Consider the following 23,320-nt stretch of genomic DNA (forward strand, 5'->3'; position numbering starts at 1 on the left):
TGTCATATTCTATCAAGTGTGGGCTGATGGTCGTAAATAGCAACTTCATCCACTTAGAATAAAATCTACAACTCCATAAAGAGTGCAAAGGTAAAGGGGTCTGAACAGTCAGTGTAACTACTATATTTCCAGTGGTGGAGGAGGTGATCCGATAATTTACTCATTTTACTTATTTAATTTACAGCATTGACATCAAAATATACTTCAAGTATCAAATGCAAATGTTTTCTCTAAAATGCAGAAGGGCTCAGGAAAAATTACCACTTGAGATTAATTAATAAACTGATTAATTCAGTGTATTATATCACTGGATTCAAATATTTTTTTTTTATATTTAAATGTTATATGAATAAAGCATACTCTGTTAGAAGAACCCCAATAGTGTACTTACATACACTTAATGCACTACTCCTTTACATTCAACCGCTGCTTTTTTTCCTGGATTATTTTTATGACTTATTAAAGCATCACATGGGCGATTTTGGAAATATTTTATTTATTGTAATTTGACAGGTTTACTGAGTGCTTTGGTCACGTGGTCTTCCGCAGAGGCCACAATCCGTCATGAAGGTCCAGTGGTGGATGTACTTGGCTATTTAATGTAGTTAAAAGTTGTTCTACAGTAGTATCCCATGCGTTCAAAGTTTTACCCAGGAAAAAAAATATAAAACATCAAGTATCAAGTTATCCTTAAAGTACCAAAACTACCAATAGTAAAAACTAAAGGGCCATTTCAGAACATTTGTTCAGAACATTACTGACAGGTGGTGTTAAATGTATATCATAATGTAATATTTGAATAATAAGTATCTTTCAAAGTTGCTAGTAAACAAAGCATTAAATTAGATGCAGGTGAGTAAATGGTGCAATATTTGCCTCTAAAATGGAAATGGTTGGTCTTGTTAAATTCAGTATATGCAATAAATTACATTCCACTGCCATTCCATTGTTTCCACTCATTATTTGCGCATCTCAGTACTTATTCATATGTTTGTATTTATTATAATTTGACAAACTAATGTCATTAGGGTCACACTTTGCTTCTCGGCGGGTAAATTAAATGAGGCGGGGTTCAACCGCCACTCAATCCCCACACACTGTGATTACATTCCCCCCGAGGGCTTTTAACGGAGTGTACACGAATCGATGAGCTGAAGTAATTTCAGCCTTCAGTGCGAAGGAGAAGGAGAAGGAGAGGGAGAGAAAAGGGGGGGAAAAAAGCAGCATTGCTCCCAGCGGTGGAATCGCCCTTTAACACACCCACCAATAGGATTCGTCCAAGCAGATGTGTTCTAGAATCCGGACGTCCCGTGGACCAATCAGCGCTCCGCTTCCTCCGCCTGGCCTGCGCTCGTGCTCAGTGTGTGTTCAACGTTCAGAGGTGGATCCGGCTGCGAAGTTACGTCTCGCGGCCGCAGCGGCAGCGGCACGTTGTTGTGTAATGAAGTGTTTGTTTTAAAAAGGATTTAAAAAAAAAAATTAAAAACCACTCGATGGCGGACAGATATCCGCGGTGACGCGACCCTCCGCCGACAGATTGTCCACATGAGAAGCGAGACACCTTGGAGGAGACGACGGAGAGGAGCCGCCGCTCGTGTCGGGACCAGTCTTCGTGTGTGTGTGTGTGTGTGTGTGATTGTAGGGTTTTTTTGGGTTTTTTTCTCAACCCCCGACAGATTTCGGCAGTTTCACGGGACGCTGGTGAGTGAACAACATTTTAACGGATGTGATGTTTGACAGCTAAGACGAGTCCGTCCACGGCAGGTGAGGGAGGTGAAAGGAGGCACTGACAGGCTTGTCACACACACACACACACACACACAAGATGCATCACTAAACCGGGCCAGATGTTGGCGGCTCGCAGGGCCCTGCAGCTGTGCATTAATCATAATAATCATAATCCTATTCATCCAAACACGCACACACACACACACACACACACTGACTGCTGTGTGATGCACGTCGATCTGATTTTGTTCGAACATATTATTATGCACACTGGTTCGTCACCACACGGTGTGAGTGCTGCTACAGTGCTGCACGCTGCACGCTGGACATGCAAAGTAGGGGCTGCAATATAACCATTGTTTTCTTCATCGATTAATCCGTCGATTATTTTCTCGATTAAATCGACCAGTGAAGTTTGGGCCATGAAATGGTGAAGAATGTCGACCGCGTTTCCCCCAAACCCCACAAGATGACGTTTTCTGTTTCGTCCACACACCGAAGATATTCAGCTCACTGCCACAGAGGAGCAAAGAAAACCAGAAATTATGCACATTTAAGAAGCTGAAATCAGAGATTTTCCCCCCTCATAAAAACTACGCGAACCGATTAATCGATGATCAAAATAGTTTGCGATTAATCTAGTAGTCGATTACCAATCGATTTACTGATCAGATTAACTGTTGCAGTCAGAGGACACTGATTTTGCAGCACAGAAGAGAAGGAGAGTATCTCATATGCAAAGATGCACGATGAGAATCACTCGCCCATTGTGGCAGAGAGCATCCAAGCAACAATAGACGAGCTCTGGGCAGTAAATGCATGAATTAAGAGAATGTGGAAGTTGCACAGCCTCCCACTCACACCGCATGTTGACACACATGGATCTGAGTTTGGGGGCAAATGTGGGAGGAGTAACGCCCACCGCCGCTTGTCAGGTTGCTGCTGTTCTGAACTCTCAACTAAAGTCTGTTGACAGTCAGCGATTCTCATCGTACACTGGTTTGTTCCTGATCACAGAACACAGTGGCCTTTTCAAGGTCAGGTTTTGTTTCCACCCCTGGTGTTTGCAGAAACCACGAATGAAGATAAGTCTGACCAAGGAGAGGTTTCAGATATGAGACCCCCCCCCGCCCCCCAACAACAACATCAGTGTCTCACTGTTTAACACATTTCATTTAAACCTCTCTTGTCCACTGTGTCACATTTTGACATATCATTAAATAAATAATGTAATTTTTCAAAGTTTTGAGCACCAAGTTCATTGTGTTGGGGGTAAAATATACCTGCATGATGACACCTGTTCATTAGTCCATTATCCATGTTGGGCTGCTACAATAGAGTCAGTTTCGCCGTTGATCAATTTGGCAGTTATTTTCGAGATTGACGGATTCATCGTTTTGTCCATAACATTTAGTAAAGTAATGAAAAAGGAACCCAAGACATTCAATTTATAACCACATATGATTCACAAAATATCAAAATTCTCACCTTTGAGAAGCTGGAACCAGAATATATAAGGTATTTACTGAAAAGATTCATTGATTATCAAAGAAGTTCCAGGCAATTTTTCTGTAGGTTGATCCGTCGACTAAACTTTGTAGCACGTGCTGTCTTTAATTGACAAAGTTTATCGATTGAATGAAATTGAAAATTACTGTCTGTTGAAGAGAAAATAGATAAATCTGTTAAATGTGTTGAGTGGGGGGGGGGGGGCATCAGGGCTCATTTTGAACCACTGACCCAATTCTCCAAGTGGCTTAATCTCTGCATGGAAATGCATTAGAATTACATGTAAAGCTTCTGGACACTGCTGGACTTAGCTCGGCTTAAGTTTCCCCCCCGCCAGGTCGAGATGTCCTCATCTCCAGCTGTTTTTTTCCCCTTTTTCGCTCTGATGGCCAGGCTGATTTCATGGGGCAAGGCCACTCCAGCGGCACAAAGAGACGAGGGTTTCCCACGTGGCATCCAGATGTGGGGCTCCCCCCTTCCTCCACACCCAGTCTGAACATGAAAGAAACCCAAAGAAACTCTGGAAGAAGAAAAAAAACGGGAGACCTTATTAAAATGTGCCTCAGCAAGATGTGATGCTGCTGCTTGTGTCGCGAACTCTGATGGTTTTAAAGCTGTAGTGTTTTGAAGTAATACATTCACCGTTAGTTGTGAAGTTAGTGTTACGCTGATTCACTTCTTCGTGTGTTTATTTTTGTGTGTGTGCTAAAAAGAGGAAATTGGACTTTGGCTTTTTACTTTGACGAAACTGTTCTCGTGCACGTTGCAAGAGAGAGAAACAGGGGAACTTGCAGGATGTCTCACTCGGTCAGCGGTAATCTGATAGTAAAAAAAACAAACAGCGTGGCACGAACTGTCAGTGAGAATGAAAACATGAGGAAGTTGTAATTAGTGGCTTCCAGATACACAGCCTCAGAGCTTGTTTGCGTGTGGTGCCGCAGTGAAGTTTGATACGGGCTCAGAGTCGGTGACTCCCCAGAGGAACGATGCAGTAATAGCTTCTTCTGAGGACAGGAGCTGGATGCATTTCAGATCCTATCAAAGTGTGTGTCTGTGTGTGAGTGCGCAAGTGTCCTTTGCACAATAACGCAGCAACCATCACACCCCGCTTTGCTGATACTAGTGCAGGGCAGTGGCTAATGTTACTCATTTCTTGAACACTTAGAAAAGGATGATTTGTGGGGTTTTTTTGTTACTCAGCAAGTTGTGAAATCGTTCTGCAGAAGGATTTGCAATCCCAGAGAAGCAGAAGCATTTATTTTGCATTTAATTTGATTCTGGTGCAGTTCCTACTGACATGTTAACAAATGACATGTTCTTCTCATACTGTAGGAATGATGGATAAGAGACACGGTTGGCTGTGGAGTCCTGCTCTCCAACACTCAGGCTGTGGGTCCCAGTGAGGGGTCCCAGCCCACACCCGCCTGCATCCTCCTGGCCCCCGTGAGGCCTTCCTCAGCATCCCGGCCGTCTTTCTTGCCCTCTTCCTTCTCTGCCTGACCATCAAGCTTGGTCTAACGGACTTTTACTGAAATTTTAAGGCGTGCAGCAGGCACCCCGGAGTATAATCTCATGTCTTCCTGACTCACAACAAACACACCCGGCAACCATGAGGAACACCAGGTCGAACCTGCTGCTGGGCTGCGTGCTCCTCTGCTCCGTCTCCCTGCTCTACCTGGGCATGAGCGGGATAGAGTGCCCCGCGAAAAGCCATCGGTACCGCTGGATGGAGCTCAACATGGCCGCGGCCAATCGGAGCCTATCCCTCAACGAACACTTCCCCGAAGACACGCCGCTGATCTTCATCGGAGGCTTTCCCCGGAGCGGCACCACGCTGATGCGCGTCATGCTGGACGCCCACAACGCCGTGCGGTGTGGGGAAGAGACTCGGGTGATTCCCCGCCTCCTGGCCATGCGGGCCACCTGGAGTCGCTCGGTTAAGGAGAAGATACGATTGGATGAGGCGGGCGTCACCGACCAGGTGTTGGATTCAGCCGTGCGAGCGTTCCTGTTAGAGGTGAGCTGGTCGGAGCGTCGTGCAGGTCTGCTCCGTAGAGTTAAGCCAGATTAGCAGATGCAGACGCCATCTTTGCTGTGTTTTTATTGAATGATATTATTTCAGTATCGTTATTCAAGAATCATGATTGATTTATCTGCTGATTATTTGCATGTGAACCGCCCAAGGCGTTGTCTTCGAATTGCTTATTTTGTTTGACCAACGGCCCAAAAGCAAAAGAAAAACAACAGTTCCTCACACTTTAGAAGCTGGAAACAGCAAATGAATTGGAATTTCTTCTTGAATTTAATGTCTGAGACAATGTCAGTCAACTAATACATATCACATCTGTAATATTGAACTGCTTTGATGCGTGTAAGCATCAAGAAAACATTTAAAGGGCTATTTAACTCGATTGCTATGAAAGATGAATATTGGGTAAGAGGTTCAAAAACTGCATGAAGGAAACAGATGATACATAAACCATAGAGATGATCATTAAAGGAACAGTTTGAAAGCAAAGAAACACTATTTTCATTAATGTCGAACTGTGAATGTCACATGACCTCGAGTAAAAACTAGTTTGTCTCAGGTGAAATATTCATATTTCTATTGAGTGATAAGTGCCCATCTATATTATAAACGGGAAGATATTTATTGATTTAACATTTTTGTTGTAATATTCTTTTAATTTTTTTTTGCTGGTGTTTTCAGGTGATAGTGGGCCATGGGGAGCCAGCACCTCGCCTCTGTAATAAAGACCCGTTCGCCTTGAAGTCGCTCTCATACCTGGCACGCATCTTCCCAAAAGGGAAATTCGTGCTCATGCTACGAGACGGACGGGCCACCGTCCACTCCATGATATCCAGGAAGGTGTGCTGGTTTTCTTTTCACATCACGGCTGCAGGCGGACACATTTCACCACTGGCTTATCTTTCCAAACAGCCACTTGACAAGTTTGTTCCGGTGCCACATTTTGACCAAATGAAGTTTGCTCTCTGTCGTGACATTGTCTCCATTCGCAGGTGACCATCTCTGGCTTTGACCTAACCAGCTACAGGGACTGTCTGACCAAGTGGAGCAATGCAGTGGAGACCATGTTTGGCCAGTGCCAGGCGGCCGGGACGGGCCGGTGTCTGCCCGTTCGCTACGAGCAGCTCGTCCTCTACCCGGAGGAGGAAATGAGGAAGTTGCTTCACTTCCTGGACCTGCAATGGGATCCGTCAGTGCTGCACCACGAAGAGCTGATTGGAAAGGCTGGTGGTGTGTCTCTGTCCAAGTGAGTAAGCGTACACGTTTCAGTTTCACACGCTGAGGTTTTTTCAGATCATCATCTCGTGGGAAGAGGAAGTGCCTTTAAACTTTTTTATTTCCCAGACCACCCCCTCATTGGGAGAAAGTTCAGAGGCCGATATCTCAACACATCGGGACAATAAAATGAAGCTATTAAAGGTAGCTCTAGTTTCGGTTCTAGATGCCTTGCAATGTTTGCATTTCAAGACATTGTGGTAAGAAATGAAAGCAGTCCCACAAGTCAGGTTTATCTGTGCATGATGAAGGTCAGCTGGACTGTCTTTGGTTGCATTCCTTACTGCACTGAATGAGATATACAACTTTTGGATTTTATATTATGTCAAGAGGAAAACTTGACACACACATTTGAACCGAGCTGGTGTTTGCCTCTGTGCAGGGTTGAACGTTCGACAGACCAGGTGATGAAGCCGGTGAACACGGACGCCCTCTCCAAGTGGGTGGGCCACATTCCCTCCGACGTGTTGAGCGACATGGCTGAAATCGCCCCCATGCTGGCTCGCCTCGGCTACGACCCTCACGCCAACCCCCCCAACTACATCAGAGCAGAGCCCATGGCGTCTGCGTTCAACTACTCACAGGTAAGGTTAAAAAATCTGATCTGTTTAAAAAATAAATTAAAAAGTCTAAGAAAAATGCCCTGGTTTTTTGAAAAGGAGAAACGTATTTTTTTAAATTTCTTGATACATTTTTTGTTCAATTAGTAGTTCTCTCATCTATAAAATCCCCAAAACTTAAAGTTTCAGTAGCTTGTGTTGTCTCACAATCAGTCCAAACTCTTTTTTAAAATTAATTTTAGTAAACAAACTCTCATTTTTGGCACCATGAGTTAGTGCAGTTCTTCCTATATCAATGTCACCTAGTCAAAGTAAAGTTGCGTTTAATGTAGTATCCAGTAATTTATTCAGATTGAATGTGCTGAAGCGGCAAAAAAATGTGTAACCGTGCAAATCCTTGCTGTCTGGACTGGACTCCTTATATTGTAAAATTGTCCAGATGAAAGGGAACGCAAAAGAGGTTTTTTGCAAAATTGCAGCGTTGATTTATTTTAAAATAGATTTTCCTTTTCCTAACCCTGCATATTTCCACTCATCAGTGAACGACGCATGTTTTCCTTCCTCAGAGTTTGAGAACGGCAGAAACTCCTCACCCCAGTTAAAGCACTGGAGGGAAACGCCCGACTTCGCTGTCCCTCGACCTGGATGCACCTTAAACACAGACCAGCTCAGCAGTACTTACACCTCACGTGAACATTTTTTTGAAAGTGTCCCATGCGTATTTTTGAAACGTTTGTAAGACTCCAGTGTTAACGTCTGTTCACGGTTGGAGTCCGACGTGTCCTCCGCAGTGAACGGACGCTGAAACGCTGCATTTCTAATGCATCCTCGATTCCTCACACCTCGTTACCTGCAAGTATTTCAACACGTCTGTACGTTGTTATGGCTTCACCACGAATGTGAATGTTTCTCTTTACACAAACCTTTTACTTGACTGAGATTTCAGCCAAGTGTCCATGAAGCATAATGACTGTATATTTTTACAGATGTACGTTTATTTTCTTAATAAATTATTTTGGTGTTGAGACCAGTCATTCAGGAAATTTGAAAGTTGCTTATTCCGAATTAATTGTTGTATATTGTTGAACATGAATAAAGAAATGTCACCTTTATGATGTTGTTTCTGTATTTTGTTCACACGCTCCGTCCCTTCAACTTTAATCTCGTTGACAAAACCCTGAGATAAAGTGAGGTCCTGGTCGTTAAATCATCACATTTAATTATAGTTTGAAGTACAGTACTTAGGACTAGATTAGACCACAACATGAGCTTCATCTGATCCAAAGCAACTCCCAATCTGAGGTATTACAGAGCACCTTGACTCAAGACAATGGCGGTAAACACGATATAGCTAACTTGTTCACTGAGCCCAAATCACATTTGACCTCTGTCTTGCATTGATAGTGAGCACCGGGGCGGGACGCTGTGGGACCGCTGGGCAGCAAGTGTGTATTGTTCCTCTGTGGGCAGATTGAGAGGGTGAGACCACGCCCCTCCACTGCTGGGCAGAGTGAGGTGGCCCTGGGTGGGCGGGGCTTCTGAACTGCACCTGAATATGTACAGGAAACACCTGGAGAACTGAGAGAGAGACACACACACACACACACACACAGGACGTGGAGGCAGCAAAAGAAGTGTGATGCAGAGGCACAAGCTCATTCAGAGCTGCACTGGCATGTTAACTCTTACAAGAGGATTTACACTTTTAGGTAGGAAATCTTGATGATCACAGAGGATGTTAGTTATATGGGAAATGTGCAATCTAAAGCAGGAATAAAAAGTAAAATAAATGTGCAGGGTTATACAGGCGCCTTGATTCCCAAGGATTGTTGACGCGGAGTTGCTGTTACCTGCTTGTTTAGCAGCACGTAAATAACGGGGTTGAGGACGGTGCTGGCCTTCGCCAGCAGGGAGGGGATTAAACTGGCGGTAGGCGGCAACACGCCGGGCCGGCCAAAGGAGGAGAGCATTGCCACCACACCATATGGCATCCAGCACAATAGGTAGCCTGTCACCATGGAGACCACCATCAGAAGTATACGGCCCTCCCTCTGCTCAGCCGAGGACCGGTCGATCTCAGTGACCTGGAGACCCACACAAATAAACGAACAAACAGACAATGCGCAGAAGGAAGCCCTTAATGTCAGAGCTACAGGAACACTGGGGTCAAAGATAAAGCCGTGAGCTCACCTCTCTCGCCACCACTCGCACGGCCAGCAGGATCCTCCCATAGCAGAACAACATGAGGAGCAGAGGCAGGATCAGGCAGAAGACGAACAAGCAGCTGACGTAGGAGCGAGATGTGGCCGAGCGCTGGTGCCACTGCACCGAGCAGGTGGTGCCGTGACCCTCGGGTCCATAGCTGCTCCGCAAACACAGGGACAGGATTTCTGATTTAAAATTTTACTTTTACAAAGGCCAAAACATCTCTAGAGTTGCAGATATGTTCCTTTGCTTTTTAATTCTGTTTTTATTAAATTAAATTAACCACAACATGGTTTCTTCCAGGGTGTAGCAGCATAACCACATCAATTGGATCTAATGAGTGAACAGTGGGTTCATAATGGGGCAGTTTACAGACCTGCCCCAGCCCAGCAGCGGCGGCACAGTCCAGACGAGTGAGTAGAGCCAGGAGGCTGCTACAGCGACCCTGGCCCTGAGGGACTGTAAGGAGTCGAACTGGGCGCTGCGGAGCACCACTGAGTACCGTTCGAAGGACAGCAGAGAGAGAGACACCAGCGATACTATACCTGACAGAGGGAGAGAAAGAGAGAGGGAGGGAGAAATGTTGCTCATGTAACAAAGTCAAGAACCAAATCTGATGACAGGCTTGGAAACTTGACTACATTTCAAAAGAAAATATTTCACTTCTTACTCCACTACATTTATCTTAAATGACAGCTGTAATAACTGTTTTAATGAATATTTCATAATTAAACCATTAACTCCTAAAAGCTGATTCATTGTTATCAAGTATATACCCAACAGTGTACAGAGCATTTAAAATAAGCTCAACCTCAACAAGCTGCAACATTAAATGCTGCAATTATGTGTATATATTTATTTTTGTTGGTGTGTTTCTCTTTTAGCTGTGACTGTTCTGGTGCAACAGCTCCCCCTAGAGTCCATTTAGAAAAACAATAAATGCAAAAATGTCATAAGTAAGTAATGCATATGCATATGGCAAATATGCATATGCATTACTTACTTATGACACACCTTAACTACTTTTACTATAATTAGGATACATTATGTAATACAAAACTAGCATATGTCAAACTTTTAAATATCAAATATTAGCAGATGATTGTCTTTAAATCCACTAATCAATAAATCCACACATCATTTCATCTTCAAGTTAGTGTTACTTTGGGGATATAATGACACTCATATGAGGGGGTCATCAGGGGCCAAGGAGGCTGTGGGTGCTCACATCTGTCTCGGACCTCTACTCCATTAACGTATAAGTAATAAGCCATAGAGCCGCATTCAGTTTTCATAAGAACCTCAAGATAACAACTCGAACACTCACCGAAAAGCGCGTTGGAGAACCCGTACCACCGGCACCCGTAGGACCCGGTCAGCCACCCGCCGCGCACGCTGGCCGCGAAGCTGATGGGAGTCCCGAAGATGCAGACGAACATGTCGCTGGCGCTGATGTTGATCAGCAGCAGTTTGGCCGGAGTCCGCAGCCAATGGAAGCGAGAGAAAACCAGGAGCACCAGGAAGTTGGAGAGGAAGCCCAGCACCAGGATGAACCCGAGGACCACGGCCGCCGCGGTGTGACCGGCCCGGCTCAACGCCCCGCCGGCGGCGGCAGAGTCCGACACGGAGCTCGGAGCGGTGCTGCTGATGTTGTTGCTATGCTGCAAGAGGGTCACCATGGCAACCTGGTTATCCATGAAGAAGACGGCCAGGTGGAGGTGTCGCTTCAAAAAAAGAAGAAAAACAAGGGAGTGAAAGGGGTGAGGGGAGTTTCCTCAGCCACTATCTAGGGCAGAAGACTCATTTGTGTCACAAGATGTTTAAATACCCCAGAGAAGAGGATGTAAGGGGGGTGGGACTGGTGAGAGAGCCACCACACTATCTGCCCCAACTATGTCTGTGTAACAGGAAATGTATCTGCATCGCTGTTTTTCATTTAACACAGTTGGAAACGAATAACTTCAACACAAATCAAACAGATCCTCATGGGAAGGAAACACTTACACAAAGTAAGAAGAAGTCAGACTTACACTAAATGTGATCAAGCAACAAATTCAGATACGGCAACAGCAAATTAGTATAATTATTTATCTTTTTAGCTACACTTACATTTGTGAAAATACTAAATATATATATGGAATCAAACTAAGAATAATAAAAAAATCTCATATTTAGCGGAACAAACATCTGCAGACCTTGACCAAGTACAATCTCACAAAGAAAGAAGAAATAAAACAAAAATGCAAACATCATGTTACTATAGATGATTAGTATTAATAATATGTCTTTGTTCTGTTCTGCTGTTCTAGACCAGATCGGAGAGCCAAATAACTGAGCCAACTTATCAATAATACAAGCTGTGGTTGATTCAGGCGATAAGCCAAGACCACACTCAGCCTGAGATGCTGAGAACACAAGACTGATGATTCTGAGCTGGTTCTTAGATCTCTTCATTTGATTTTTTTTGTGGATTAATTTAAAGGTACATACGCCTCTCCAGCAGGAACTCTAATATCGAGACTTTCATCACAACAGTTATCTTATTTTAAAAAAAATCAACATTATGTAAACTGCCATCTTGTCTAAGTAAACTTTTTTAGACAATTTACTGACCTGGGATTTTTACATTTAGTGTGAACCTCACGTCGTGGCAAAAACCTGCAAAGTTGCATGAAGTTAGTGTGATTTCACATATTGAACAACATTAATAAAGATTAGACTATGTCTGCATAGCTTTACACACAAGTTAATTTTTGGTACCATGATGTAATTTTTTTGGAAAAACAGGTAAATGGTCACAAGAGACGGTTTCTCATACAAGAAGGGCTGCTATAGGCTAGTGGCTATTGGTTGTTCTAGTGGAAGCAGTTACACAGTGATGGTGGATCTATTGTTTGCTCGATGAGGGCAAGATTCAAGGATGCTTTAAAGTTGCAATAACTCTTAACCACTGTGCAATTGTCACCAGATTGTGCACACGTTTACATAAGGCAGGGGGATAACTTAAAACGGTTTAATCTCTCAATTGCTGCAATAACGAAATGAGAGAATAGTGTATATTCTTGGTCATTTGTAATAATATGCACATGTTCAACTGTATACAAACCATCATCTGGAATAAAGGTAGAAATCTTTAGTGCTAACTAAAAGTCCGAGTCAAATCCATTTTATCTTATTGACAAATCAAAAACACTCCCAAGGCCTGAGCAAAAACACCGACGCAGTACTGAACTGTTTCCACTGGAGGGCGGTATTTCACAGATGTATGAACTGTATGAAAGGTGTCAGCTTCATGTTGCTCTGCATCTCTGTGGTAATTTGTCATCTCTGTGGTTTTGTGTTTCTTTCCGGTTGTTTTGTGTCTCTTCGGGTAATTTTGCTGTTCTTTAAAAAAATATATTTTTGGTGTTATTTCAATCGTTTTGCATCAGTTTTTAATTGTTTCCAAAGGCTTGTTGAGACTCTTCGTTGCTGTTTTCCATGTTCGTTTGTGTCTCTTGCACCTCTGTTGTTCTTTTATGTCTCTCTCGTTTTCCATCTCTTTGATCTGTTTCTAGTCGTTTGGAACTTTTTTATAACGCACGTTAAAAAAAAAATATGAATAATAAATGTGTAATTTTGCATCCTGAAAATAAAGACGAAATGTTGGAAATAACGTCGCAGTTTGCTTTGAGCGTAAACACCTTAAAAAACAAAAAACAAAAAAACAACCCCACACATGTTTCCGTCTCGCGAGCGAGGGGCACGTACGGGACGTTTCAGTGACGTACACGGGGACCTACGTTTCCGTAGCAACTTGGGCCGGGTCCGTTCACCGCAGCGCAGCGGCCGTTGGAACAACCGGAGCTCATCACAGAGGAGCGAGTTGGGGGGGGGCCGGGAGATTGTCGTCGGTAACCGGACATCACCGGGGGCGACGCCGCAGTATCGAGGTGGGAGGGGGGGGGCGAATCCGCGCGGAGATGCTGAATATGTGGAAAGTACGAGAGCTTGTGGACAAAGCGTGAGTAACCCCCCGCGGAGCAGGTGGAGCCGTGTGTGTGTGTGTGTGTGTGTGTGTGTGTGTGTGTGGGCGCGCGCGCGCGGCGGATGCTAAGCTAAGCTAAGCTAACCGGCTCAACAGCGGCAGCATCAGCAGCTTTTTTACCCGCCGAGGAGGAGGATACGGGCCGTGACGTCACGGACCTAGCTCTCAGCTGTTAGCTCCGACTAGCTGGCTAGCTGCCAGGTGTTCCAACCTTTGTGGCACAAATAGCAACGTGTGTTCTACTGAGGCGTCTCCCGCGGCGTCTTGTCTTGTCTTGTCTCCTCCCTGGTTCGCACGGGACACGAAATGTGCGACGATATAAACTGGAAATCAATTCAGTTTCCCGATCCAGAAACCGAAGCTACCCAGTTAGCTAATTCCGCTACCACACAGCTAAGCCCAGCTCGGCATCGCGGTGCTGTCCCCTGTTCGTGCCGCCGCCGCTGGATCACGCCCTGTCCCGCCGCGGTGATGCCCGCTACCTTCACTGTGCTTCCATCCTAACATTACATCCTGACCGGAAGTCCAATATTAATTTCTTCTATTTCCTTTAGTGGATTAATAATTGCACGCTCCCTGCCAATTGGCAACCCGCCACAGTCCCACAGTGGAGCTACACCGGTCCGCCCAGGCCCATGGTCCCGGGCACAGACAACAAAAGCTTGCTAGCGACCGAACCCATCCTCCTGTGGAAGCTAACCTTGCTGTCGCATCCTACTGCATTGTGTCGTTTCATCAAACATCCTTGTTATAGCTCCTACGATTTCCTTATAGTAACAGCCGTCCATATTATTGTCCACCCCATCTATATAAATGAGACCAGGCTCAATGATCAACTCTCTGTATAATGCATTAGTCGATTACTAATCGATTGATTGGATTAACTGTTGCAGCTCCAGTCATCGCATCGCATTATTTTTCTTTCCACATTTACCTTTTCAGTCACAATAAAAGTTCAAGTGACAATAGTCACATGAAACTCGTTGGCTCCGCCTATGTAAGGGTCAATTATATCACAAATGGGGGCCTGCAAGGTGGCGGCTGTCAGCTCACAGCAAGCATGTTCTCCCCGTGTATGTGTGGGTTCTCTCCGGTTCTCCGGCTTCCTCCCACAGTCCAAAGACATTCACATTGGGACTAGGTAAATTGAAGGCTAAATTGACCCTAGGTGTGAATGTGAGAGTGAATGGTTGTTCGTCTCTGTATGTTGGCTCTGCGATAGGCTGGCGACCTGTCCAGGGTGAACCCTGCCTCTCGCCCGATGTCAGCTGGGATTGGCTCCAGCCCCCCTGCGACCCTTAAATGGATAAAGCGGTAGACGGTGGACGGATGGATGTATCACAAATGTAATGAGACGATGAAGAACGGGAAAGAGAGAGAAAGTGGTGTAAAAAAGGAAAGATGAGTGAGGAGATTGGAAGGAACGAGACCAGAAGAGGGAATATGAAGACGCAGCACCAGACGGAGTAATAGAGGCCAGCTCCCGTCAGCTGTTGGTTGTGCCTGGCTGGTCATGATGAAAACACGCTGTTATTGATCTACCTCCTTAACAGAGCTGGCAGTACTTTTCATGCAGATTAAGAGCCACGCTATTATAAAGCCCCTGCTGTCTGTCTGCCTGTCTTTCTGTCTTATCGACTGACAGTAACTGAGTGTAAGGTATCAATTGTTTTTTTTTAGTTACGAGGATGGCAGAGCTCCGACAAAGAGACAAGGTGGACAGAAAGGGGCAGGGAAAGAAAGCAATCACTTGGAAATAAAGGGAAAAAAACAAGGGGATTGTAGACTGGAAGAGGATGAGATGAATAAGATGAAGAAAATGATGTGGAGTTAAAGAAGAGAAGGAGAGGGATGACGGGCTGGAGGAGCAGTAGATAAGATAGTCTGCAGAACAAACCATGCCCGACCAGAGATACAACACACACACACACACACACACACACAGACACAGGAAAAATCAAACAGAGCAGCAGGTGAGCCCACAAAAACAAAGAGGACAGGAAGCAGGCGTTGCTTCTCGTCCTCCTTTGTGCCACAATCCGCCGAACATTATCCTTATAACATCCTACATGGTATACTGAGTGTGTGCGTGCGTGCGTGTGTGCATCCATGCACGCATGTATGTCTGTCCTCAGAATTGCAAAGCTTTTAGAAAACTGTCATTCATTATTCGGTGAACTGAGATTCTTGTTTTCATCAGGGCGCATTCATTTCCACTTACTCGATGTCCGCGTGTGATTGTGTGCGTAAGACAAATCTTTTTGTTGTGATATCCCTGTTTTTTTCCCAGTTCTCTGTTTGTTGATGTGTAATATGTGTGTATGAAGACAACTTATGTTTGTGTCAACAGCACCAATGTGGTGATGAACTACTCTGAAATCGAATCCAAGGTGAGAGAGGCCACCAATGACGACCCCTGGGGACCCTCGGGACAGCTGATGGGAGAAATAGCCAAGTATGTGTGACACACTGTTATTGCATGTGCACCCAAATGCATGTTATCACAAATGCATGAAGTCTGAAAGACATATTAGACAAATTCGTCTAAGCCTGATTCTTGGTTTACCTGCCTGCATTGTCTCTGCATAACATGTATATTTTTGTGTGTGAAGGTCGACCTTTATGTATGAGCAGTTCCCAGAGGTGATGAACATGCTGTGGACCAGGATGCTGAAGGACAACAAGAAGAACTGGAGACGAGTCTACAAGGTGTGGTTACTCTCTGGTTGGCAGTTTGTTTGTTTGGTAGTTTGTTTCCCAGGTGTCTGTTTGATTCTCTGCCATGCTGGAGCAGTTCCATGGTTCCTTCCTTGATTATTCCTGCATTTGTGCAAATATCAGTCTTCCATCTTCACTGGCCCCCGGTCAAGTACCGCATCATGTACAAAAGTCCTCCTCCTTATCTATAAATCCCTCAATGCCCTGGCCCCCTCTGTACTTGTCTGACCTGCTCAACCTCTGTACCCTAGCGTGGCACCTAAGACCATCTGATACAGGTCTGCTCGCCATCCCCGGTACCAGCCTGAGAACCTGTTGGCATTCACTTTTGTAGCCCCATTACTATAAATAACATGAGAGTGGTGCATTTCAACTACTTTCTTGTTGTCAGACTGCATAAGACTAATATGCAGAGATTATAAATTATGCAGGGGCATACTGTCAAGTAAAGAAGAACTGATTTTAAATACATTTTAGTGAACAGTAGTTCTGAGTATAAACATCCCTTGCCCTTTCTGTAACTCTCTTACCATGTTATGACTCCATCTCTTTCTGTCCCTCGTCATCCCCGTCCCATCTCTCCCAGGCTTTACTGCTGCTGGCCTATCTGATCAGGAACGGGTCTGAAAGAGTCGTCACCAGTGCCAGAGAACACATTTATGACCTGCGATCTCTAGAAAACTACCACTTCATTGGTGAGTTGAGGATGTATCAGTCTACATTCTGAGAATAAGACTATGCTCAGTAAAATTTAATACCGGTCTCACACTGTCTGTCCATTTGATTTGAATCTCTTCTTATGTACAAGGAGAAGTTTTGGCCTGATGGTGGTTCTAGAGGAAGGTGCAGTAACCCCAAAAAATGTTGTGTTTGTCTTTTTGTGTGTCTTTTTACAGATGAGAACGGTAAAGATCAGGGCATTAATGTTCGTCAGAAGGTGAAGGAGATGGTGGAGTTCGTCCAGGACGATGACAGACTGAGAGAAGAGAGGAAGAAAGCCAAGAAGAACAAAGATAAATACATTGGCGTCTCCTCTGACAGTATGGGAGGAGGGGGAGGAGGAATAGGGGGAGGAATAGGCGGGGGAGGAGGAGGAGGAGGAGGAGGAGGAGGAGGCGGCGGTGGTGGCGGCGGCGGCGGAGGAGGCGGCGGCAGCTTTAAGAACTGTAAGTAATTCACTTCATGGATGTGGATTAAAGTGATAATAAATCTTCCTTTTTTTAAACCCAGGGGAATGAAAATGAATCAGCAGAAGGATATTGTGTCAAGCAAGCGAGTGTCTTTTTGAATAGTCTTTAACTGAGTTGTCGGTCTAAGGTCCTAACAAAGAATCTGAAATATTGATTTATTGATTATCTGATCAATCTCTTTAAATCTAGAAACAGCAATGGCATTTTTCTCTGTTTATCAAACTCAAAACATTTTCTGTTATAGACTAAACAATTCATAGACACAATGTTTAAGATAATGTGCAGCAGAATATTAATTATATTGTACTAGTAATAGTTGCACAGTTTTAGGTGGTTTATCTCAGCAGTATGACCGAAGTGCAAGAGTTTACAACTCAGCCTCCCACTGTCCTCTCACCATTTCCTTTCTTCCAGCTAATGAGTTGGATCGGAGTAAGTGGGATGAGGACTGGGATAAGAGCAAAGGAGCTTTCCCATTCAGCGAGAAGCTCGGAGAGATCAGTGACAAGATAGGCAGCACCATCGACGACACACTCAACAAGTTCAGGAAGAAGGAACGAGATGACTCACCCGACAGAATCAGGTAAATGTACACACAGACAAGTGACGACATGCACACTTACTGAATATAGTCTTTTAAAACGTCTATTTGGAAATGGCCTGAGGGTGTATACCAAAGCTGCTACATGCTTCCTTGTCTTTTATTTTTTAAGCATAATCTGCAACAATGAATTGAAAATTTGAGGCCACCCACTCATTGCGCATCATTTGGGCTCCAGGTCATGTGTGATACATCTTTAAACCTCTGTCTTGGATCATCCATTACATAAGCAAACAATGATGCGCAGCGTTCACTGCTGCTCATCAACACACAATAACTCCAAAGCAACAAAAATGGTAAATAGGAAAACAATGGCCTGAGTGCTGCTTCTAATACATCCATATCCTGGATGCCATAGTGATAACGAGGAGGATCGAGCGTCGAGGAACGGCAGGCTGGAAACCGTGGAGTTCAAAGATGAGGAGGAAACCATCACGACGAAGAGCATCCAGATCACGCAAGCGACAGAAACCACCACCACCACTACACGCAAACGCAGCGGAGCAACGAGCAGCAAGACTCTGGACCTGGGCGCTGCAGCCCACTACACCGGAGACAAGAGCCCAGAGGAGAAGGTGCTCGCACAAACACACCTACTTTTCCAAAAGTGAGACACATTTTCAATAGCGCGTGTCGGTCTAATCATGTGCCTCTCTACTTCTCCCGTTAGTCATCAGGCCGGCAGTCATCCAGTAGCGGCCTAGCTGACTTGTTGTCGATCAACCCTACATCCAATCAGAGCACTTCAACAGGTAACAACAAACAGCTATGCTCACAAAATAAGGGAAGAGGCGTAGGCCATCGAGATGATATTGAAACCTCCTGGATCTGTGGTGCATGAGTTAGACGAGAATGTTTTTGTATCAATACAAGTGTTTGTGTGTCCATCCATCCAGGTGGCAGCTCAGACCTCATTTCCGGTTTTGCTGACTTCTCCTCTCCCGCAGCCTCGGCCAGCCTCCCAACCTCCACGGGTAAATGTCTTCCTCCCTCTGTAATCTCTCTGTAATGCTTACAAAAAAAGAAGAGGAGTTAACATGAAGTTTTAAAGACTAACTTCTAAGGTCACAAAGAAATAACTACAAATATTTTTGTAGTATAAAGCTGGAAATGGATGGGATGTTCCAAATAATGACAAAGAAGTATAAACCATATTGAAAATATACCAGGGGGCATTATTGTGGGGTCACAGTCATATACTTGCTAATTCTTAAATTTTACTCTGCTGCCAAAGTACATGAAGTAGGATCCATGCAAGTAAGGAAAATCCCTGTGCGCTTGCACTGACGTGGTATCTACATAAATATCTACATCAATTGTACGGATTGAATACAAGATCTCTTCCTGATTTGTTCACTATCAGCAATTATCAAAACACCACAAATGAACTGCAGACCCGGCTATTCAGTCGATGGCGGTACAGTCTCTAGTTTAGGCCAAAGTGAAGGAGTGGGTCAGTTCCTGTCAAAAATCCATGATGTTGTAGACACAATTAAACATGTCTCTACTTTCTTGCGGCCAGCTGCTGTATCATCCAATGGAAACGGAGAATTTGGAGACTGGAACGCCTTCTCCACCAATCCACCGGCTTCATCTGGCTCTGCTCCTCCCCTGCCCGTCACCGACATGTTTTGCAGCGTCCAATCACCCTCAGCCCCGGCCTTGAATACTGTCCCTGTCCCGCCTTCTGCCGAGCTGTTTGACCTGATGGGTGGAGTTAACCGCCAATTAGCCAATCCACACACAACACTGAGTGCATCTCAGAGCATGACTTTCTCTCTGGGAGGAGCGACACCCGGAGCATCTGTTGCTATGTCCACCATGCCTCTTTCTTGCTCTCAACAGGTAGGTGTGGCACATGTCACAGGACGGACTCGTTTTCACTGTGAGAAAATCACAAAATGGTGTGGGTAACGAATTCCAGTGAAAGAGTAAAACCAGAAGTCGTATTACCAGTACATACTTAAATTAATGTTTCTAAAAGTGCAATAAAACTATGAAAGGTAATGACACAAACACTGTGCATTCCTGCCAACCCAATTTTTAACTGATATTTATAGCCAGATTCCAGTTCCAGAGGTGGTTTTTCGAGGTTTCAGTTCATTCGAACAACATTGGAGACATTATTATATCACTCAAATTGGATTAACATTACGGAGGAAGATGGGGGATGAAAAATTCACTGCAGTTCCCAGTATTTTAATTAAACTTTACAGATGGTATTTTAAACCTCGTAAATATAAATACATGGACATTCAGCAGGACAGACCAAAGGAAAATCCCAACAAATGTATGGGAATCCTCTAAGAAACCATAGGAAAAAAGACTCTTATCTACCTCTACCTGGCATTAAAACAGACATTTTACAGGCTGTTTTTTAATTTTTAATTTTTATTTATCAAAGTTTCAATGTTTACGATTTGTTTCAGAGCTTGGGAGGCATGATATCTCAGCAGCCCATAGGACAACAGCAGAAGGTTGGGGTCGGAGGTCAAGGATCATTAGGGTCAACATGGTCGGACCCCTCCGTCAACATTAGCCTGGACTTCCTCTCAGCAGGCCTCAACCCCGCAAAGACACCGCCCACACTCAACAACATCATCCAGCAACAAGGTATCGTGTTTCATCGGAGTTTGTTTTTTTGTGTGCAGATGTATAAAAGAATGCCAAACCATTCAGCAATGTGTCTGCAGGTGCTGCATAAAGCGCTATACAAATAAACGTATTATTATTATAAGTTTCCTGAAAAAAAAGGGAATTCCAGGCATTAAAGTTACTTAAATGTTTTTGTATGTTATTTTAGCAAAACCCATCTGGGAAATCTCTAGTACCTCCTCTGACCTTATATAAAATGAAAATATAAAACTTAAATTGGTAAGTTATTTTTTTAATTGGTAAGTACGTCCAATTTCTTCAGCTTATCTAGGTCACGTTAAAAGGATAATTCATATTCGATATTATAACGACATGTCAAAGTTGGAATTTGAATTAATCTAGTCACTGAGAGATTTATTGAGACAGGTCAAAGTCAGAAAACGTTTTGAATACATGTGGTGTAGATTAATCTGGTCAATGTGATCATCTGACAAAAAATGACCAATCTACATGTCACAATGCTTCATAACCCACGTGGTTCAACTGGCCCCTTATCATGTCTGTGCAGGAGTGACTCCCGTCAACCTGTTGGCCCAGAACTTCGGAGGACTGAACCTGAGCTCCCCGCCCCACGTGACACCCATCAGACCACCAGCCAATCCCCTGATGGCAGGCAGTGCCATGACGATGAGCATGCCTGCTTCCATGGCAACCGGCATGCCTGCTTCCATGGCCGCGGGAATGCCACCTTCAATGACCACGGGTACCATGGGGATGGGTGGAATTCCTGTCAACCAAGGCATGATGGGAATGAACATGAGCATGAATATGGGCATGACCACTCCGGTGATGATGGGTGGCATGGGAGTGCCGGGAGTCGGGATGGGCCTTGCACACTCCATCACCCCAGCCGTGGTTCCACCCAAACAAGATGCCTTTGCTAACTTTGGCAATTTTGGGAAATGAAGGAGCGTATATGTGTGTGTTGAGTGTGAGAGTGAGGGTGCATGTCTGAAATCATGAGAGCGCGAACCGCGGAAGGACTGCTGTACTTGAAGACAACCTTGCATGTCTCTCTCTGCTCCTGCTGTTTTTAGGCGAGGTGGCACCGGTGGTCGTTGAAGCAGGGGGAGAGCGCCCACTGGTGCCCCTCACCCACTGGTGTTTTTTTCTGGGGGGAGAGATAAAAAAGCAGGGATGTTGTTGACCCACAGTCTTTACCCATTTTTTTATAAATATATGAACTGCAGTGCTTCCCTGTACATTACAAAACATCACTGCAAAACGTTTTTCTCTGTTACTGCACACAGAATTAGATCAGTAGGGTTAACTCAGATGAAAAAATGGCATTGCTGCCTTAATTTTGCATTGTAGTCAAGTTTTTTAATAATTTCAAACTAATTCAATCCCAAATGTCACATTTCTCTCACTTGTTGCGTAGACAGTATAAGTATCTGGAGTATACAGAATCCATAATCTGATCCTCCAGCGAAGTGTTGAATAGGTGTATGCAGTGAGATGATGATTTACATATTACATAATTCTTCTCTTTGTCTCCCCCGTCCAGTCAGACACTTAAAGTTTTGTTAATGTCTAAAAGACACCGTGAGTGAAGCCTTGAAATGTCCTGAGAAAAACTGTCCTTTTAAAATTATAACGTGTTGCTGTTAAAAGTGATACCTGTCCTCTACTTTCCATTTTGGAGGCCTCTGTTATATTAATTCCAGATGAAAGGGACAGTCAGTATTTTAAATTTACTCTTACTGCTTTTGCATACAGACAGTTTGAGGATAGAGGTGCTGAACAAGGTTTTTTGAAAGAGTATTTTCCAGCCTGCTGTGGTAAAAGAGTGAACATAATTTGTCTTATTGTCAATTATCTAAATTTCTTTCACGTTTAGGCTGTGGGACAATTTTTGGGACACCTCAGCAATGTACCTTTTAGTCACGAAGTATTTTTGCCACTCAACATTTTTCATCTTGCAGCTAACTGTATGGTCATATCTGGGCCAGATGGACTAGAAAACTAACCACCCTTATGTTTGACATGGATTAGATAAACTGGAGGAATTGAATTTTTTTTCCATTAGTTTTAATAAATGGTTTCTATGGCTGTAGCTGAGAGAATTCCAAAGGGTTTTGGGATCCCAAGAGCATATGTGCGAGAAATGAGTGAATGTGTGTGTGTGTATGTGTGTGTGTGAGAGACTGTGTATGGGTTTAGTTTTCTCTGTTTGATGTGCAAACACAACTAAGCAGAGCCTCTTGTCATTTTCTGAGGCTGCCGCACTCCAAATGACCAAATCTTTATTTTGTTACTCTCAGAAGGATGATTCCATAGCAATTAGTTTAATATTTTATTTGTTTACTTGTAATGTTGTGATCATATGGGAGAACTAATAATAACATTATTTAGTTGACAGGAACCTTTTTTTTTTTCTTAATTTTTTTTTGGTACAGCTCGTTTCATTTCATTGTGCTCTTTATTTTCTGTACTTCATCATTAAATTAAATTATAACATTAAAGATTCAGTTGCCTCCTTTTTTCCTTTGATTGTCCTCATGGTCTTTGTGTTTGCATTTCATCTGGACATTGAGGTCACCACGTCTGTATTTCTTCTGAGAGGAGTTCACATCCCGTATTTAAAAATAACCTTATGGATATTTCATAGGCCCACACCATAATATTTTAAGCGCAATTGAATAAAATAAAAAAAAATTTTTTTAGTACAGTACAGTGTAGTAAATGATGCATACGTGCAATTACTTTTCACTGTGTGTTGACTATTAATCTGATTTACTATACTGGCCTATGACATAATTTGCCATGAGGTTTTTAGTAAAATGTATATTTTTTTTTTCTGTTTCAAAATTATAGGATAAG

The 23,320-nt window shown here is 43.9% G+C and overlaps 3 protein-coding genes across 13 annotated transcripts; 2 read left to right on the top strand and 1 right to left on the bottom strand.

The window, feature by feature from the left end:
• The first annotated feature begins 1,350 nt into the window (after positions 1 to 1,350).
• On the top strand, positions 1,351 to 8,213 carry tpst1l (tyrosylprotein sulfotransferase 1, like). Of its 2 annotated transcripts, none has more exons than XM_035624958.2 (6): positions 1,351 to 1,764; positions 4,570 to 5,254; positions 5,948 to 6,106; positions 6,259 to 6,512; positions 6,924 to 7,125; positions 7,668 to 8,213. In XM_035624958.2, the coding sequence occupies exons 2-6, from the start codon at positions 4,847 to 4,849 to the stop codon at positions 7,701 to 7,703; spliced, it is 1,059 nt and encodes a 352-aa protein (XP_035480851.1). In that variant the 5' UTR covers positions 1,351 to 1,764; positions 4,570 to 4,846; the 3' UTR covers positions 7,704 to 8,213. The 2 variants fall into 2 exon arrangements, with proteins under 2 accessions (XP_035480851.1, XP_035480850.1); XM_035624957.2 differs by having other exon boundaries at positions 1,351 to 1,701.
• Positions 8,214 to 8,303: 90 nt separating this feature from the next.
• On the bottom strand, positions 8,304 to 13,982 carry LOC118300507 (pinopsin-like). Of its 10 annotated transcripts, none has more exons than XM_047329699.1 (7): positions 13,492 to 13,982; positions 11,920 to 11,964; positions 10,634 to 10,991; positions 9,683 to 9,851; positions 9,292 to 9,463; positions 8,952 to 9,185; positions 8,304 to 8,679 (listed from the first exon to the last, which is right to left on the bottom strand). In XM_047329699.1, the coding sequence occupies exons 3-7, from the start codon at positions 10,983 to 10,985 to the stop codon at positions 8,476 to 8,478; spliced, it is 1,131 nt and encodes a 376-aa protein (XP_047185655.1). In that variant the 5' UTR covers positions 10,986 to 10,991; positions 11,920 to 11,964; positions 13,492 to 13,982; the 3' UTR covers positions 8,304 to 8,475. The 10 variants fall into 10 exon arrangements, with proteins under 10 accessions (XP_047185655.1, XP_047185649.1, XP_047185645.1 ...); XM_047329693.1 differs by having other exon boundaries at positions 13,454 to 13,982; XM_047329689.1 differs by having other exon boundaries at positions 10,634 to 11,030; positions 13,492 to 13,981.
• LOC118300506 (clathrin interactor 1-like) lies at positions 13,186 to 22,955 on the top strand. Its single transcript, XM_047329707.1, has 13 exons — positions 13,186 to 13,309; positions 15,684 to 15,788; positions 15,946 to 16,042; positions 16,638 to 16,746; positions 16,948 to 17,096; positions 17,190 to 17,217; positions 17,656 to 17,824; positions 18,201 to 18,417; positions 18,513 to 18,594; positions 18,739 to 18,816; positions 19,365 to 19,687; positions 20,272 to 20,455; positions 21,006 to 22,955. The coding sequence occupies exons 1-13, from the start codon at positions 13,269 to 13,271 to the stop codon at positions 21,401 to 21,403; spliced, it is 1,980 nt and encodes a 659-aa protein (XP_047185663.1). The 5' UTR covers positions 13,186 to 13,268; the 3' UTR covers positions 21,404 to 22,955.
• The last annotated feature ends 365 nt before the right edge of the window (positions 22,956 to 23,320 follow it).

This window comes from Scophthalmus maximus, chromosome 2 (assembly GCF_022379125.1).
Source record: "Scophthalmus maximus strain ysfricsl-2021 chromosome 2, ASM2237912v1, whole genome shotgun sequence".
NCBI lineage: Eukaryota > Metazoa > Chordata > Actinopteri > Pleuronectiformes > Scophthalmidae > Scophthalmus > Scophthalmus maximus.